This window comes from Sorex fumeus, unplaced genomic scaffold, assembly GCF_029834395.1.
Source record: "Sorex fumeus unplaced genomic scaffold, SorFum_2.1 ptg000008l, whole genome shotgun sequence".
Lineage (NCBI taxonomy): Eukaryota > Metazoa > Chordata > Mammalia > Eulipotyphla > Soricidae > Sorex > Sorex fumeus.
In genome coordinates this window covers 80,934,769-80,953,561 of record NW_026606065.1, presented here as the reverse complement: position 1 = coordinate 80,953,561, position 18,793 = coordinate 80,934,769, and the positions used below count along the sequence as shown (strand labels likewise).

The following is an 18,793-nucleotide window of genomic DNA, read 5'->3' as shown; positions in this document are numbered from 1 at the left end:
CCAAAAAACCCCTGAAATGTCATAGAAGAATCTGGCTTTTCATTGTCCTCAAATAGCTCCCACAAATGAACCCTTGCATGTATACTAATCTGATCCTACAACACATACTAATACTATATATTATATACTATGTACTAATACTAATATTAGTATGTGTTATAGGATCAGATGAATATCAGATCAATAAAGGTAAAAAAAAGGTAAAGGCCCTCCCGTTGATCGTCGATTTGCTCGAGCGGGCCCAGTAACGTCTCCATTGGAGACTTTGTTGTTACTGTGTCTGGCATATCAAATACTCTCGGTAGCTTGCCGGGCTCTCCAAGAGGGGCGGAGGAATCGAACTCGGGTCGGCCATGTTGGCCGCGTGTAAGGCGAACGCCCTACCCACTGTGCTATCGCTCCAGGCCAATATCAGATAAATATATAACATATAGAATATCAGATAAATATATAAGATATAGAATGCTATATATCCTGTTAGCAGTAAATGCACCTCCACTAGATCACAGCATACTGTAAAATCGCAAACATTACTTTTTTTTTTATGTCAGGAGTAATGTCAGAAGCAAATACTTATGAACATTAATTTGAAAGCATAATAATAGTGGTAGCAGCAAGGATACTAAAAATTTTCTGTATTTTATGTCTTAGACCTCGTTGTAAATATTTTGTTTGATTTTTTTATTGGGAGGCCCATATCCAGAGGTGCTCAGTAAACTGTAGTCATATCTAGTCAGGCTACACCTGACTCTGCTCAGGAATATTTAAGTTGCTTGGGGGACCATATGGGTTGCCAGGGATTGAACTAGGGTTGGCTATATGCAAAGAAAATGCCTTATCCCCTGTACTGTGTCTCCAATCCATACTTCTGCCTTTTCTTTTTAGGGACATGGGGCAACGGGACAGATGCACCACATCCAGTGATGTTTGGATGCTATTCCTGTCTCTGTGCTCCCGTGGGGGATACCATACATGGTACCAGGTATATGAACCAAGGTTATAGTCACCACAGATGTATGTAAATCACTGCAGCTCTCTGCAGCTCTGGAAGCATTTTATGCATTATTTATTTAACTATCTCAAAAACACTACATGGTAAAGAATTATAAATATAATTTTCATTTTATAGATGAGGAAGCCAAAGCACAGAATTATTACGTGACTTTCACAGGATCATACTTTTTGTGCAAAATAGTCATAATTTGAACCCAGTTAGTCTTGTTTGAGAGTCCATGCTTCTGCAAGTAATCATCTACTTACCTTTTTTATAAAAGAGTGAAAGGGAGGTAGGTTTCAAAGGTTTCTGTGTCTGGAGTGCTGAAGTTGCTTGAGCCTCTGCATTTGCAGTAGAATTTAAACGTGTAGTTGACCCTTTTTTCTTTGGAGATTTTATTGGAGAAAGATACCTGGACATATTCAAAGAAAAAAATACTTCGTTAAGTTTACTAAGAATCTCTATCACTGTTTCTGTCTCTCTCATACACAAAGCTGAATGCATACATCTTGCCTATTTAAATGTTAATTTGTACTGAAATCCTTTTAACAGGAAAAATAAGTTTGTTGTTAACTTTCTAATTCAACTTCAATAAACAGTTACTCCTCAACTGAGTATTTTTAAGAAATAATTTTGTATTTATGTATGTTCATTTTCAGTAATAATAGTGAGATTGAGATATGACTACAGTTTATAAGAGCAGGGTTTTGACATCAAATTAGCACTGCCATATTTTTCTCTTATTCTCTTCTTAAAATTTTTTATTAATACGGTTCATACATGTAAGACTTAAGTTACACACGCAGGCACATAAACCCCTAAATTATTTAATACAGAGTTCTATTACTTAACACTTTAGATATTATTCAGGCTTATTTATACTTATATGCCAAGTTTAAAGCAAAGGTATTAGTGGATATTACCTGATAGGTCCTACTATTCTGTGGCACCTACTTTATCATCCGGGTCTACTTTTTTTTAATTGTTTTTTTTTTAATTGAATCACAGTGAGATACAGCTACAAAGTTGTTTATGATTGGGTTTCAGTCATTTAATGTTTCAACAGAGGTCCCTTCACCAGTGAACATTTCCTACCATCAATGTCCCCAAGATTCTCTTCTGCCCTGCTCCCCACCTCTATGGCAGGCACTTTTATTCTCTCCCTCTCCCCCTGACTTCTGTCTCTCTCTTTCCAATCTCTCCTCTATTCTTTCTTTCTCCTCTTTCTCCTCTCTCTTCTTTTTCTCTCTCCTTTCTCCTCTCTGCTTTCTTCCTCCTCTCTGACTTCTTTCTCTGCTCTTTCTCCATTTTCTCTCCTCTATCTTCGCTTCTCTCTCTCTCTCTCTCTCTCTCTCTCTCTCTCTCTCTCTCTCTCTCTCTCTCTCCTCTTTCTCCTCTCTCTCTTTCTCCACTCTCTTCTCTCATTTTCCTTTTGGGAATTTGGTTTGCAATATAAATACTGAAAGGTCATGAGGTACATCCCTTTACTTACTTCTAGCACTCAGTTCCTGTCCAAAGGGACTATTTCCAACTATTATTGTCTTATTTGTCCCTTCTCTAACTGCTCTTTGCCCTGTCCCCCCCCCCCCCCGCCCCCGACACACACACACACACAGTGGCAAGCTGTGTGTCGTCCTGGCCTGTTTATCCTGTCTTTGGATATTTGTCTCATCAGGTCTACTTTCTAAGTTTTAGGAGCTAAAATCATTCTTATCAGGATGGAGGGTCTGCTTCTTACCATGGTGCTTCCAATACATGTACTATGTTAACAAATATACCAGGAAAAGGGAATCACCATAAAAAATAATTTTGTAAATACCAGGTTAATAATCTATCAATCTTGAATTTTCCTTCAATTCACTAGCAATACTGCAGTGACAAAACTGATTTACTTAGGTAAAAATCTTCCTGGAGTTGTAAGTACACTCATTTCCTTAAAGGAATCACTACCTGAATGTCAAGACTGAAATGCCTAAGAGGACTTAATTTCTTTCTCATTTTTCTTATCTCAATAAAAGACTCCATATTACATCTATTTCTAAGCAAAAAAAAACAAAATTACAGCTTGTTTTTAATTTCTCCCAATTCTTCAAGTCAAAGACAAATCTAAGTCATATCAAACCTATCAAAAAATAATCTCAGATATCTTTTCTAAGCCAAAACTGTAGGTTATTTTTAATTTTTTCCAATTCTTCAAACTGAAAACAATATTAAATCTATTTTTAAAATAATCTCAAAATTTTCATTTCCATTTCCATGAACATATCTTAGACTAAGTCATCAATATCTCTCCCTTCAGTCATAGAAAAAAATTTCCAAACTGCTTTCCTATGCTCTTCTGTGCCCTGTCGTACCTTCCGTATTCAAACCTCACCTGAATGTCCAATAGTAGCCAGAGAATGGTTCTTTTAAAAATACAAATTCTAGCAAGCTACACCCTTGCTCAACACTTTAATGCTTTCTAACAGCCATCCTTAAATCCATTTTTTTTGCAGCCTAATTAAATTTATAAGGGTTAGTCTGTGTTAATTTCTCCAACCTCCACTTAAACCTCTCTCTTTCTCCTTTCTTTCTGCTCACTTTTCTCTAGACTAAGATTTCCTTTTGTTCCTCATACCAGCCAGATTAAATTGGCCCTAGGAGCTACTCTTTGTTGTTTACTCCACCTGGGACATCACATAGATTTTTGCCTTGACAGTATCCAATCATTATTGAGGTCTGAGGTGAAATATAACATCAACAGAAAAAGCTCCCAAAATATTATATCACCTTTAATTTTTTCTTTCACCTATTTCCTTCATAGAACATCCTATGCTCTAAAATCAGTTCATGCGCTACTTTACTTGCTCACTGTCTACTTCCATGCCCCAGCATATAAGCTGTATGAGGGGATGAGACCTAGTTGATCTTACCTGGCTTTGTTCTCAGTGCCTAAGATACTACTACTTCAAAGACAAATGCTTATTAAGTTAATGAACTGATATGGTGACACTTCAACCAGTAAACAATGATAAACATAAAGGCAGGGTCTTCTTATGCTAAAAATACTTTGGTGTATATTAGCATGAAAATGACATTTCTGGAAAGTTGTCCCTAAACACTAATTACAGAACAATACCATGTCAATTCCAATTTAGAATTAAACAAGCACAAGAGGCACATTTCTTATAAAGCAATGTAGCTAGAGTGTTTTGGGTTTTTTCTGTTTGTCTTGGGGCACACGCAGCAGTGCTCAAGGCCTACTCCCAGCTTCATGTTTAGAGATCACTCCTTGCAGTGCTTAGGGGACTATATGGGATGCCAAGGATCAAACCCGAGTCAGCTCCATGTAAGGCAATCACCCTAGCTGCTGTGCTACTGCTCCACCCCCAGTGTAGCTAGAGTATTAAAGAGCATATGTTTTTAAAAGATCAGATACATTTCTGTTCACTTTTAGCAAAATATTACTCATTTTGGCAGTAAGGTACTTATGTCTCTAATGCCTATTTCATAAAGTACAGAGTCTGGCAGCACTGTTTACTAGCTCAGAGAACATAAAATAAATAAAAAATAATCTGCAATTATTCAGCAGTTACAGAACTGTGAACCCTCCACGAATCTTAAGTGAGGGTTTTGGCTACTGCTTTCTTTCATCAACATCACTAATTAAAGTCTCATAAGAATATGACATTCGTACTCCCCTATGCATTCTAAGCTTCATCCCAAATACCTGATATAAAAATGCCTCCACTTTTCTGGTTGTTGTGCTTTTTACGGTTCATGTCGTTCAAGATCTTACTTTTCTGTTTCTTCCCCACCTTTCCAGTTTCAATGCTGAATCCTATATCATCTTTAAAGTCTATCTAAATGACAATCTGTCTTAAAATTACACTCATTACAGTAGTACTCCATACCAATTCATATGACCTTTATCTGGGTCATCTTAAAGTTCTGCTTATCAAAAACAAATTTAATGTTTCACTCAAATTTCATTCTCGACAGCTTCTATATAGTGGCTTACTAATGCTCAAAAATATTTTCAGATTAAATGTAGAATATAACAAATGTCTGCTTACATATCTGCTGCAGTGTGATTATTCTGTAAAGGAAGGCTGAGATTACAAGCAGATTCAAGGTGGTCAGCTGGTCCTTCCCGGTCTTTTGCTTGTTTAATAAGATCAAATAAAGGTGAATCCTATATGAAACAAGATGACATAAAAGTTAATATGAACTTACACGTATGTTTCAAAATCTTATTTTATTTAGCAGCACTATAAATTTGGTCATACTCGTTAGTAGCAATAAGTCAGAATGAGGTCCTTTTCTCCATTTTGAAAATACTAATTATCAATTTTTATATAATACACACAAAAACAGGATTACAAAACTATGCAACTGTAAATACTTACATTCTGAAAGAAATTAAGTTAGAAAAGACATGGAAAATGCCCAAAGAAAGCAGAAAAATCCAAAAGATATGAGAAAATAATAATGAAACTCAGAACTAAGGTCAAGTACATAGTTTGATGAATAATTGGGTATTGGAAATTACTAACAAAATTAAACAAAACAGTCATATTGACTAAGAAAAAAAGGTTATACCACATTAGGAATAATTAGGACTATCATCACAAATATCAGAAAGACAGATTATTATGAATAATTTTATATAGATACATGGAAACCATAGACCAAATGGAAATTTACTATAAAATAAAAATAAATAAATTAGCAAAATTCACCCTTTCTCTATTTTTATTTTTTTGTGGGGGGGGGGGTTGTTGGTCCACACTCAGTTGTAGGATAACACTGTTTTGTTCTTCCTTGCATAGCCTCAGGCTGTTTAGGTTTATTGGGTTGCTCCCATCACAGTGCTCCCATTCCTTTGTGTTTATTTGTAACTTCTTTGTGTTCAGGCGACTTGTAAATATTGTTTTTCTCTTCTTGTTGACTTGTAAATACTGTTTTTCTCGGCTCCCTAAATCCTTTGCATAGTTTATTCAGAGAAATGTCCTTTTTGTATGGACACAAGAAGATAGTATATGCTATGCTTTCATAATGTGACTCTGTTATTTTCCTTTTGGGCAACTGTTCTCTCAACCTAACCCTCAGCTGCCCTTACTTCCTAGCAACCCCAAAAGCAAGGTCCTGTCGAGAGATTGGATGGACCCAGGGCAAGCAGTAAGTTAGGTGCTACCCTGGCATCGAGATGAGCCTGGCCAAAGTGCCACAATGCTTAACTATAAGTTAAGAGCTTGATCATGGACAAATGCTGTCATGATCCAAAAAGTAATAATTAGACTTGGACCCTGCTAGGGTTAGGAATGATTAATCTGGCCTGAACACTGTAGTCTGAGTCTGCAGCAAGATGTTCCCAGGAGAGCTGCCCTACAACCCTCAATGCATCTTTTACTTTGTCCATACAAAAATAACTAATATTAACATATTGATAGAATTATTGGACTGAGGATAAGAGAAAAACACCTTAAGAGGTATTCTGCCCCTGGGCAGTCAGGAAGGGCTTTGGAATACCCCAGGTGATGTTTTCTCCCTTAAGCTTGGATATCAGGAGGGGCTTTCTTATGCTGATTTGGCTACATGATTGGGTGCTGTTTTGACCCAGAGTGCAAGGAACTGAAGAGACAAGAGAGCTGGAGGAAGGAAGAAAGGAGAGAGGAGGAGAAAGAGCAGGGCGGCAAGATGGGCCATGGAGAGACTAGCTAGAGGGACTGAGAGAGAAGGATGTAGAAGAAAAATACAGGAGCAGGCACGTGGAGAGAGAGAGCCCAGGCTGCGAGATGGAGTGTGGAGAGATAAGCGAGAGAGACAGGAGGAGACAGGACTGAGCGGCAGTGTGAGATTAGAATGGGAGGCTCAGAGACTGGGGCAGGTGTGTGGAGAGAATGGAATAAACAGCAACTGACCAACCATTTGGCCCTCATTTAACCCTCCGTCTGCCCCATGGCTCGGGCCGCCCCGGCTGGGTGAGCAACTCAGGCTCCCCCGAACCTGGGCGGCTAGGGGAAGAGCCATCAGGGCCTCTCCCTGGCCGCCCCCTGGATATATTTTACACCCAGTGGTGCTCAGAACATATTTTTGGCTCTGTGCTCAGAAATTACTATTGGAGGAGCTTGGGGAATTTTATATGGGGCATCAGGATCAAACCCAAGTCAGCCATGTGCAAGGCAAGCACTCTACTCACTGTACTATAGACTAAGCAAAACTCAATCCAAAAAAGAATTAACTAATAGTTCTATGAACTGTTAATGAATATGAATCAGAATTACAAGCTTGCCCACAAAGAAAGGATTAACTCTCCTAGACTTTCTAATTCTACTTAATAATTAAGGAAATGAAAAATTCCACTTTCACTTAACTCTTCTAGAAGGGAAAAATAAGATATAACACATTTCATTGTATAGTATAACACTGTTAGTACAACATTGATACTAAAAGCTTCCAACGACATTACAAAAAGGTATAATCACTGTTATTGTCCTCCAACTGTTCATCGATTTGCTCAAGCGGGACAAGTAACAACGTGAGACTTGTTACTGTGTTTGGCATATCGAATACATCACGGGTAGCTTGCAAGGCTTTGCTGTGCGTGTGGGTAAGATACTCTTGGTAGCTTGTCGGGCTCTTGGAGAGGGGTGGAGGAATCCAAGGTGGAGGAATTGAACTTGGAAGAATCCAACTCAGGTCAGCCCGGTTGGCCGAGTGTAAGGCAAACGCCCTACCCGCTGTGCTATCGCTCCAGCCCAAAAAGGTATAATATGGTCCATTATAATTTATGAACAGAAATGTAAAACTCCTAAACAAAATACATTACCAGTTTAAATATGTAAAAATGTGCAAGAGGGAGCGAGTGAGCAAAATAGTAGGAGGCTAGAATCTTTTTTTTTTCTTTTTTGCTTTTTGGGTCACACCTGGCGATGCACAGTTACTCCTGGCTCTACACTCAGGAATTACCCCTGGCAGTGCTCAGGGGACCATATGGGATACTGGGAATCGAACCCGGGTCGGCCACGCGCAAGCCAACGCCCTACCCGCTCTGTTATTGCTCCAGCCCCTGATAATCTACCATATTAACAAGTGTTTATTCAGCTTGTAAGACTGGTTCAAAATTATGAAACTGAAATGTAATCATTTTACTAACAAATGTAAGGTGAAAAATCTTACCAAAAGTCAATGCAAAGAAAGTTCTAACTTTAAAGCCAACATGTAATTGACAATGGGCTGGAGTGATAGCACAGCAGGTAGAGCGTTTGCCTTGCATGAGGCCGACCCAAAGGATCTGAGTTCGATTCCTCTGCCCCCCTCTAAGAGCCCGGCAAGATACTGAGAGTATCTCATCAGCACGGCAAAGCCTGGCAAGCTACCCATGACATATTCAATATGCACAGTAACAAGTCTCACAATGGAGACGTTAGGGGCCCACTCAAGCAAATCGATGAACAACAGGACAGTGCTACAGTGCTATGTAATTTACAATAAAAGTTTATATAATGAATACTGAGGATTCAAGGCTGTTTTCTGTCTTTACATCCTTGAATATTTACCTCCATCATCATATCCCGAGGCATGGACAAACTGAAAAATTTTGAAGTTAGATTGGATTTTAGGTGATATTATAAAGTTGTTTATTTTTATTATTTAGAATAATGATATTGTGGTCATGGAAGTAGGTCTTTTTATTTTTGGAAGAGTCATGAAGTGAGGTGAGAATAAAAAGAGCAAATGTCATAGTTTTTTTACCAAAAATACTTCAGTATTTAGCTTAAAATTTAGAAGGCAAATATATTTACATAATTTGTATAATTTTAAGGACTAAGTTTTTTTTAAAAAAAATAAACAGCAGATTATTCACTGTCCTTCTGAACAGAAAATCATGGTAAGCATGAGCAATGTCTATACATTCCTAAATACTTTTTCTTATTCATACAGATTTCAATTTAAATTGCTTCAACAATAATGAAAAGGAATTTACAATGCTGAGATAGTAGTAACAAATGAAAGATCTTTGGCACTTTGACAGTGGTCAAAGTATGGTAAAGTTGTAAACTGCAAGCTTTAACACTAAAGCTTATGTTATGTCACCTAAACAACAAAAAACTTAGAAGAGAATAACAAGTTACAATAATAAAAAAAAAAACCTAGCAGGGCTAAACAGAGGTACAGAGATGTTAATGATAGTAATAAAAAGCCAAAAAGTCATTGGTTTACATTATGTGTGATCTCAAATTGTTTCCAAAGCTTACTACTTAATAGTAGTAAGGTATACTGGCTTGGCTCAAATTCCTTAAAATCAACAAGCTTTTTGTACTATTGTTATGCACATATTACCACTTGTAGAGATCATGAACCGGTTGTCATTTGACTTGTATAATCCTATGCAGGTTCAATCCCCAGCACCACATACGCTCCCATGAGCAACAACAGGAATGAGCCCTGAGCACAGAGGTAGGAGTAAGCCTACAGCACTATCAAGTGTGCCTGCCCCCACCCCACCCCCAAACCGTCCATGTATCACAGATACTGATCTGTGGTTTTCTGTCTGTAATCTTTGGTTTTGGTAACAGAATAACATTGGCCTCAATTTTTTTGAGGAGCTTGAGAAGGATAGTTTATTTCTGAATGTTTTTAGAGCCTACTAGTAAAACCACCTCAACTTGGACTTTGTCTAGGGTAAGATTACTGGGCTCTTCAGGTTTTATATTTCCTCATGATTCAGTTTTCAGAGGCTTTGTGATTTTAAAAAATTATCAAAATTGTCTAAGTTCTCAACATTAATGGCATAAAGTTCATACTAGTCTCTTACATATATATGCATTTCTGTAGTATCTGTTATTTCTCTTCTTCTTTATGAGCCTAGGTATATAAGAATTTGTTGATTATGTTTATTCTGTCAAAGAATCAGCTTTTGGTTTCATTTCTGTTACCTTTTACTTTTTTTTTTTTTTGATGAGCAAACATTTTTATTAGTGAAGCACCATGAGGTACAGTTGTAGATTTACAAATCTTTGTGCTTGGGTTTCGGTCATACAATGATCAAATACCCATCCCTCCACCAGTGCCCATTTTCCACCACCATGGATAATATTCCTCCCCACCCCCTTCCCACCCTGCCTCTGTGGCAGGGCATTCCCCTGTGTTCTCTCTCTCCTTTTGGGTGTTGTGGTCTGCAAAAGAGGCATTGAGTGGCAAACATGTTCAGTCCATAGTCTACTTTCAACATGCATTTCCCCTCCTGGGAGGGTCCTCCAAACACCCTCTATTTGGTGCTCCCTTCTCTATCTGAACTGCTCTTTCCCCCAGAATACCCGGCTGGCCTCTAAGCTATGGAGTAATCCTCCTGGTGCTGATCTCAGCTATTCTTAGGTATTAATCTCATATTTTGTTGCTTTATATCCCCCAGATGAATGCAATCTTTCTATGTCTATCCCTCTCTTTCTGACTCATTTCGCTTAGCATGATACTTTCCATATTGTACCACTTGTATGTAAATTTCATGACTTCATCTTTTCTAAGAGCTACATAATACTCCATTGTGTAGATATAACATAGTTTCCTTAACCAGTCATCTGTTCTTGGGCACTCAGGTTACCTTTTACATTTTTACTTCATTTATTTCCACTCTTACTTTGTATTATTTCCTCACTTCCACTGATTTTGGGTTTCACTTTCTCTTTTTGCTGCTCCCTAACATGTAAGGTTAAAGGGTTTGAGCATCTTCTTGTTGCTTGAAGTAAATGTGTATCACTAAGCACTGCCCTCTTAGTAGTGCTTGGACTGTGTGACCTATGTTCTGATAGCTCATACCCACATTCTGGCTAGTTTCTAGGAATTAATATCCTTTACCTACATATACTATTTCAAAGCAAAAAATATTATGGTAGGTTCAACCTATTCACAGTACCAAAATTTTGTGTCAGAACACTGTTACTTAAAAAAAATTTTTTTAAAAAAAACTTAAAACAAATATATCAGAGGAATTTCAAAGGCTTTAATTTTTGTTGCTTCTACTTCCGAATTAATTTCTTTTGGGTTCCAGAATTTCAAATTTCTAGTTTTGAAACTAACCTAGGTCTCAATCATAGGAATAGGTATACTGGCTTGGCTCAAATTCCTAAAAATCAACAAGCTTTTTGTACTATTGTTATGCACATATTACCACTTGTATGCTTTTATTTGGAAATCTCTTGTCCATTCTTGTCTAGAAACCTTAGACTCAAGGTTGCCCAATTATGGGTACATTAGAGACTTCACATCTGAAAATAAGGCAAGAGGGGCTGGAGACATAGGACAGTAGTTGGTAGTATGCTTGCCTTCTAAGCAGCTGACCAGAGTTTGATCCTCAGCATCCCATGTGGCCCATGAGACCCACCATGAGTGATCTCATAGTGCAGAGTCAGGAGTAAGGCCTGAATGCTGCTGGGAAAATCTCCAAAACAAACAAAATTAATTAATTAAAAAGAAACAAAGATTAGCATTAAGATTCTTCTTTTGGCACATGTAGTGTTTTAACACATCTGTATAACCAAAGAAATTGGTTTTGTCTTTTTTTTTTTTTTAATTTTGCCTCCACAGCAGAGCTAAAGGTCTGGATGCCACATTTGGTAGAGCATAAAGGGCCATGTGATGTAGAAATGCATCTTACATTTCTACATCATAAGATTTCTAAGAAAGCAAAATATGAGGCCATCCGAGGGCCCATCCTGTACAAAGAAGGAAAAAAGCCTTTATCATCTTTATCTTTCCTCCTCTTTAACAAACCATAGTTAAAGTTGCATCGCAAATTTTCATTGCTTTTTCTAAAGGCTCCAAGAAAAACAATTAGTATTTTTCTGGAACATCTGAGTTTAGTTTTCAATTATATTTCTGACATAGTTTTGCAATTTAACTGAAGGACTGCATATAGTAGAGTCCCTATGTTTTGTCTACATGCCAACTTTTTTGATATGACCAAACATCAACATTTTAGAAAAGTTCCTCGGCACATTCCATTCTTTTTTTCTCCTATGTATCTCCCTACAACTTACCTACTCCACCACTCACCAAAGACTAACTGCTTATTATATTTTTTCCTAGTCCTAATATAGATTTCTGAAACCTAATTCAAGTATCTTTTTAAATTGTTTTGCAGTGCTGGGGATGAAACCCAAGCCCTTACACATGCAAGTCAAGAGCTCTACCACTGAGCTACATACATTCCCAGTCCCTCAAAATGCCTTCTCGAACAAGTTGTGCAACATGTTTGTTTACACAAAAAAGACAGTTCTTGTCTTTAGGTTTCAAAAGGCAGCTTTTAACAAATTCTAAATTCTATTTCCTAAAATACTAATAATCCAGGATATTTAAAGCCAGATAAAAATCTGTATGTAACATATACAATAATTGTTTAATATCTGTATACATACATCCCTAGTGTGAAACTTTAAGATTGCCTAAATAATAGCACAGCAATTGGTGGAACATCTTACATTTGTTCTCATTTTCCCAGCATCAGGACTGAAGTAAGGTAAGAAGACAGAAACAATTTTTAAATTCTTTCTATTAAATCCAGCAAAAAAATACGGTGCTGAGCAAGGAGGGTGCCTCACTATGAAGAACAACTATTGTGACCTTAATTTCTACCATGACTAATCTCGATATTTATGATTATTCAAAGTTCTTACTACACACTTCATAATCCAATTTTATTTCCTTCATTAACCACAATTTTATCTTTAAATTTAATCATAGTTCTAGTTAATGTTTACGAACCATCTACAGTATGGATGGTTTTATGCTAAATGTTTTAAATACTCTTATCTAATTCTCATCTTTAAAATATAAACTCATATTATCCACATTTTACAGATGATCTAGATTTTTTAAAAATTTCTCTCTGTTGATTCAGCCCAAGAGAAGGACAACATGGAGGGCGGGATCCACAGATCCAGAAGGAAAAAAAAAAAAACAGGTTCCAAAAAGAGCCGAGATCATCGGGAAGCCCCAGATGGGGTAGGTACCGCATCCCGCCTCCCCCAGATGGAACCCTGGTGACCAGAAGCCTCTACAACCACAGCTCGAGTATGCAGGAACTAGGACTTTGCCTCAAAACCACACGGCCGCGTAAGCGGCCGCGCGACATCTCTCTGTATACAAAGTGATCCATATATACAAAGAAAACCACCCAACGTTTCTCTCTGAAAATCATAGTTAAGTTTGGAGCACGGCCACAGCCCCAGAAACACAAGGACTTAATGCATAACCCAGCAGCTTGGAGCAGAAAAGTGAAAGGACTATGCGTTAATCCAGGCCATCATGACTGTCCAGAGGGGAAAGGGTGTTGCCCCATTCGCCCTCTCCTCTCTGGAAAGAAAGATGGCGGCCACATGGGAGCCTTGTGGACAGCAGGCATGAGCCGGGGGAGTGGGGGCGACTAAAACCTCATGGGAAGGGGGGCGTTCTTGTCCGTCCTTCACACCCTACCGAGGTCACAAGTTGCCCCCCACGAGCGGCTCTCCAGCACGGCCACAGCCCCAGAAGCACAAGGACTTAATGCAGAACCCAGCAGCTTGGAGCAGAAAAGTGAAAGGACTATGCGTTAATCCAGGCCATCATGACTGTCCAGAGGGGAGAGGGTGTTGCCCCATTCGCCCTCTCCTCTCTGGAAAGAAAGATGGCGGCCACATGGGAGCCTTGTGGACAGCAGGCATGAGCCGGGGGAGTGGGGGCGACTAAAACCTCATGGGTAGGGGGGCGTTCCTGTCCGTCCTTCACACCCTACCGAGGTCACAAGTTGCCCCCCACGAGCGGCTCTCCAGCACGGCCACGGCCCCAGAAGCACAAGGGCTTAATGCAGAACCCAGCAGCTTGGAGCAGAAAAGTGAAAGGACTATGCGTTAATCCAGGCCATCATGACTGTCCAGAGGGGAAAGGGTGTTGCCCCATTCGCCCTCTCCTCTCTGGAAAGAAAGATGGCGGCCACATGGGAGCCTTGTGGACAGCAGGCATGAGCCGGGGGAGTGGGGGCGACTAAAACCTCATGGGAAGGGGGGCGTTCCTGTCCGTCCTTCACACCCTACCGAGGTCACAAGTTGCCCCCCACGAGCGGCTCTCCAGCACGGCCACAGCCCCAGAAGCACAAGGACTTAATGCAGAACCCAGCAGCTTGGAGCAGAAAAGTGAAAGGACTATGCATTAATCCAGGCCATCATGACTGTCCAGAGGGGAAAGGGTGTTGCCCCATTCGCCCTCTCCTCTCTGGAAAGAAAGATGGCGGCCACATGGGAGCCTTGTGGACAGCAGGCATGAGCCGGGGGAGTGGGGCGACTAAAACCTCATGGGAAGGGGGGCGCTTCGGCCCGCCCTTCACGCCCTACCGAGGTCACCAGTTGCCCCCCCATGAGCGGTTCTCCAGCACGGCCACAGCCCCAGAAGCACAAGGACTTAATGCAGAACCCAGCAGCTTGGAGCAGAAAAGTGAAAGGACTATACGTTAATCCAGGTCATCATGTCTGCCCAGAGGGGAAAGGGTGTTGGTCCCTTCCGCCCTCCCCCCTCTGGAAGGAAAGATGGCGGCCACATGGGAGCCTTGTGGACAGCAGGTATGAGCCGGGGATGTGGGGGCGACTAAAACCTCATGGGAAGGGGGGCGTTTCGGTCCACCCTTCACGCCCTACTGAGGCCACCAGTTGCCCCCCACGAGCGGCTCTCCAGCACGGCCACGTCTCCAGTGCACAGAAACCAATTTCTTAACTATCTAACTTTCAGTAGAAATACTTCCAGGGTCAATAAGTAAAATAGCAGAAATCCAAAACCAACATTTAATTCTTCAACCCAGCTGTAGAAAGCAAATCACTTCACAATGCTTTTTCAGCATGTCTGATTTGGGGGGGGGGGGGTAAACTCTAAATAATAGTGGTGAATCTTTTATTGAAACAATGAATCTAATCAAAGCAGATAGAGTGTTAACTAGAATTCATCTGCCCCACAGGGACTAGGAGGGGTGGGGGGTGGGGTTTTATTGGGGTTCTTCATGGTAAAAAATAAGTTTTGGTAAAGGGAAATGTGTTTGATATTTGCATGACTGAGACCTAAACCTGAAAACTTTGTAACCTTTCCCACGGTGATTCAATAAATAAATAAATTTAAAAAAAAATAAAAAAATAAATAAAAAAATTAAAAATTAAAAAAAAATTTCTCTCTGTTTCTGGGTGATTAATAGTGGAGTAAGGATTCAGACTCATCTACCTATTTCTAAACACTGGCTACCCACTCTAATATACATTATGTTCATTATGCTCCTTTTTCTTTCTTTTTGCTCACTATCATAATTTTAACAATGCTTCAACTTTGCTGTTTTCCCTCATTACTGTATCACTGTCATCCCGTTGTTCACTGATTTCCTCAAGCAGGCACCAGTAACGTCTCCATTTGTCTTAGCAAGTGCCACACTGGAGGCTCCTTCAGGGTCAGGGGAATGAGACCTATCATTGTTACGGTTTTGGCATATCGAATACGCCATGAGGACCTTGCCAGACTTTGCCGTGCAGGCAGGATACACTCAGAAACCTGTCGGGTTCTCCATGAGTGAGAACTAGACAACAAGAGCTGGGTTTTATAGTCCCTGGGTCTTGGATGTAGATGGCATAACACAGCGCTGGGGGCAGTTGGTGGGTAATGCCTAGCTACTGGAAGATGGGGATCTGGGTGGAGAAGGCCCAGTCCCGATCTGAGCAGGCTTGGAGATCTCAGCCCCAGGTGCCACTTGCCTGGGTTTCTCTGCCGGTTCCTTCATGTGTGAGGCTCGTCCGAACGTGTGGAGAGTGGTCTTAAGCATGGCTATGGCTGGTTCTGGAGGTCTTCAGCTGCTGGGGCTCTGCTCAGGGCGGGGAGGGAAACTCAACCTAGCCCCCTCTAAGGGGCTCCGGTGAAGACAGCCAGGCGCAAGGGGCAGAAGACTCTGCACTGTTCTCCTCCGGGAGCTTATACTTAGTCCCAATCCCCAACAAATCTACCTTTTATTAATTCATTCATCCATTCAGTACATTCTGTGACTGGAGACGCTTAAAAATAACATTAATAATGAAAAGTACCTATAAAATAGGAGTGTTGTGAGAATAAAATTACTCACATAAAGGATTTAGTATAGTTCCTGGCATATAAACATTCAAAAGTTTTGCCCTTTAAGAGTTTATACATAAAATATACTGAATGCCTGGCATTTTATATTATTATATAATATTATATATTCTCATAACCTTAAGGCACTATTTTTTAAATATAATTTTATAAGTCAAAAAACTGTCCAAAGTCACAGTTACTGAAGACTTATACTTCTGGACAGACCCCACCTATTTTGTACTAGGGTTAGTCCATCTACTTAACAGTATATGGCAAAAGTATTGCCATCCTTGTGACATTAGTTTATAGATAACCTGATGGACTCTCTGCAACCTAGGTACTCTGTAGGCTCTCAGACTCTGGAAAAAAGCACTGGCAGGTAGTAGTGAGTTGCCCAATGAGAGGCTTATGTGGTAAGCACAGGGAATCTCTGGCCAACAATCAATGAAGTAGTGAGGCCTGTCGATAACCAAGTATGTAAACATGGAAGTAGATTCTCCAATTCTAGCCACACTTTAACCTCACCATAGCCTTGTATGACAACTTTAAGCTCTCTCCTGACAAAGCTGTAGCCCAAACCCAAATCATACATTTAATCCACCTTTGGATAATAAATGTAACTTGTTTTAATTTCTTATGCATATACAAAAAAAAAAACCCACTGGAATTGGTATTTTTTTTATTCTAAAAATTTAATGTAATATTTAACCTTTGAAAATTTTCTATTTTTATTTGCAGCATTATTTCCACCCAGGACTCAGAGAACAATTTTCTTGTGAACTCAGGCAAGCTGTCTCATGTCATTATTTATCTACTTAAAAAAAACTGTCCACATACTTGCTCTCTAGACAACATACCATTTTTATTTGATCTTACCCAACTGTTATCGAGATTAGTATAAATCACATTCAATAAATAATGTGACAGAAAAAGTAGATACTTTATGAGATGTTTCATAATTAGTATATATTTCTGAAGAAAGCATAAACTTTTCCAGAGAACAAAGGACTTACAAGTTAGGTATTCCTAATGATTCCTGTAAGTACAAGTTCTCCAGTGCTAATAGAAAAATTAACAATAGGGGAAGTAGAAGACAGGAATTGCCATTGTTTTCTGAGTATTTTAAGGAATATTATTGGACCTACATGACAGGAAATGTTTTTGTACTATCCTAAGCCAAAACACTGTCAGACCATTTTGTGCAGCAAACTTGGAGAGGCTTTGACATTTCTTACAGTTCTTTCCCGTTTCACTACTTCTTCAATATTGATAACTTCAGAATTCTCTTTCATATATAATCCATTATCATGGCTTTAAATTATTTCCATCTTATTCCTAAATCTATCGTTCTAACACTATTCTTTCAAGTTTAGGGCCACTGTTTCCAACTAGATACCTCAGATACCCAAATGGATATATAACAAACACCTCAAATATGAACATGTTTAAATGATAATATGAACCTATTACCCTTGTAAACAATCAGTTATGATTCCATTAATTCCATTCGCTTTTGGTTAAACTGATATCAGTTGCCAAATAATCCATACTACAAATCTTAGAATTATCTTTAGTTCCAACCAACCATGTAATCTTTTGACTTGCAATTTTATTTTTTAGCATATTCATGTTTTCATATTTTAAATGGCTTCTTATAAATATAACAGAGTTGCTATTTTTCTGGATCTGACAACCTCTGCCTTTTAGTAGGTGCTCAGAAATTTATATTTAATGCAATTAGCCTGGCTAACTTAAATTCTCCATCTATTTGTCCCTTCGATATTGTTTCCTTCCTGTCAAGGGTACAGAAGCAAATAAGTGGGGGGAAAAAGATTTCACAAAAAAATGGTTTAAATTTACAGGCAATAAAATAAAATTACTTAAAGTGATTTAAAATCATTGTATAACTGAAACCCAAGCACAAAAATTTGTAAGTCTACAACTGTACCTCATGGTGTTTCATTAATAAAAAAAATAACAAAACATTTTATTCTATAATTGATCTAGAAGTATTTTTATAATGAGAAAAGCACACTTTTTTTAAGATAAAAGTATAAGAAGCAAACAAGTTATGTTTTTGATGGATGGATATGGAAAATATTATGAGTGAAATGATAAGGAGAGGAACAGACATAGAATGACTGGGCCCATTTGTGGGATTAAAAAAAAAACACATCCCAAAAACCATAGAACCGTAATACTGAAGGACAGTAGAAACAAGGACCAGGAGGATTGGTCCATGGTCTACCTCAAATGCTGGCAAGGCATTTAAGTCTCCCTGGAAATACACCTTCTTCAAGCGAATAAACAGAAAGCACAGTGAGTATATTATTCTCCCAAGATTTTTCCAGTGCCCTCTAAGAGCGGTATCACTCACTTAGGGAAACAATGCTTAAGTAGTCTACACATGTTTAGTCAGAAATTAAGTCATTTTTTACATTGTTCAGAATGAATGGTGGCTGTTACTTGGAATAGCTCTAAGAGCACTTAAAATGAAAAAACAATATCCTGTTTAAATCTTAAATATTATTTTAGGGGCTGGAGATACAGCATAGCGGGTAGGGAATTTGCCTTGCACATGGCCGACCTGGGTTTGATTCACAGCATCCCGTGTGGTCCCCCAAGCACTGCCAGGAGTAACTCCTGAGTGCATGAGCCAGGAGTAATCCTGTGAAATGCTGGGTGTGACACAAAAAAGGCAAAAAA

The 18,793-nt window shown here is 39.1% G+C and overlaps 1 protein-coding gene across 2 annotated transcripts in view; it reads right to left on the bottom strand.

Moving 5' to 3' along the window:
- RB1 (RB transcriptional corepressor 1) overlaps window positions 1–18,793 on the bottom strand; it is a 126,206-nt gene that overhangs the window by 14,350 nt on the left and 93,063 nt on the right. For both annotated transcript variants that reach the window (XM_056109713.1, XM_056109712.1), the window contains exons 18-19: window positions 5,050–5,168; window positions 1,261–1,406 (exon numbers count right to left, since the gene is read on the bottom strand). In XM_056109713.1, the coding sequence (XP_055965688.1) occupies window positions 1,261–1,406; window positions 5,050–5,168 (265 nt within the window). The remainder of the gene's footprint in view (window positions 1–1,260; window positions 1,407–5,049; window positions 5,169–18,793) is intronic.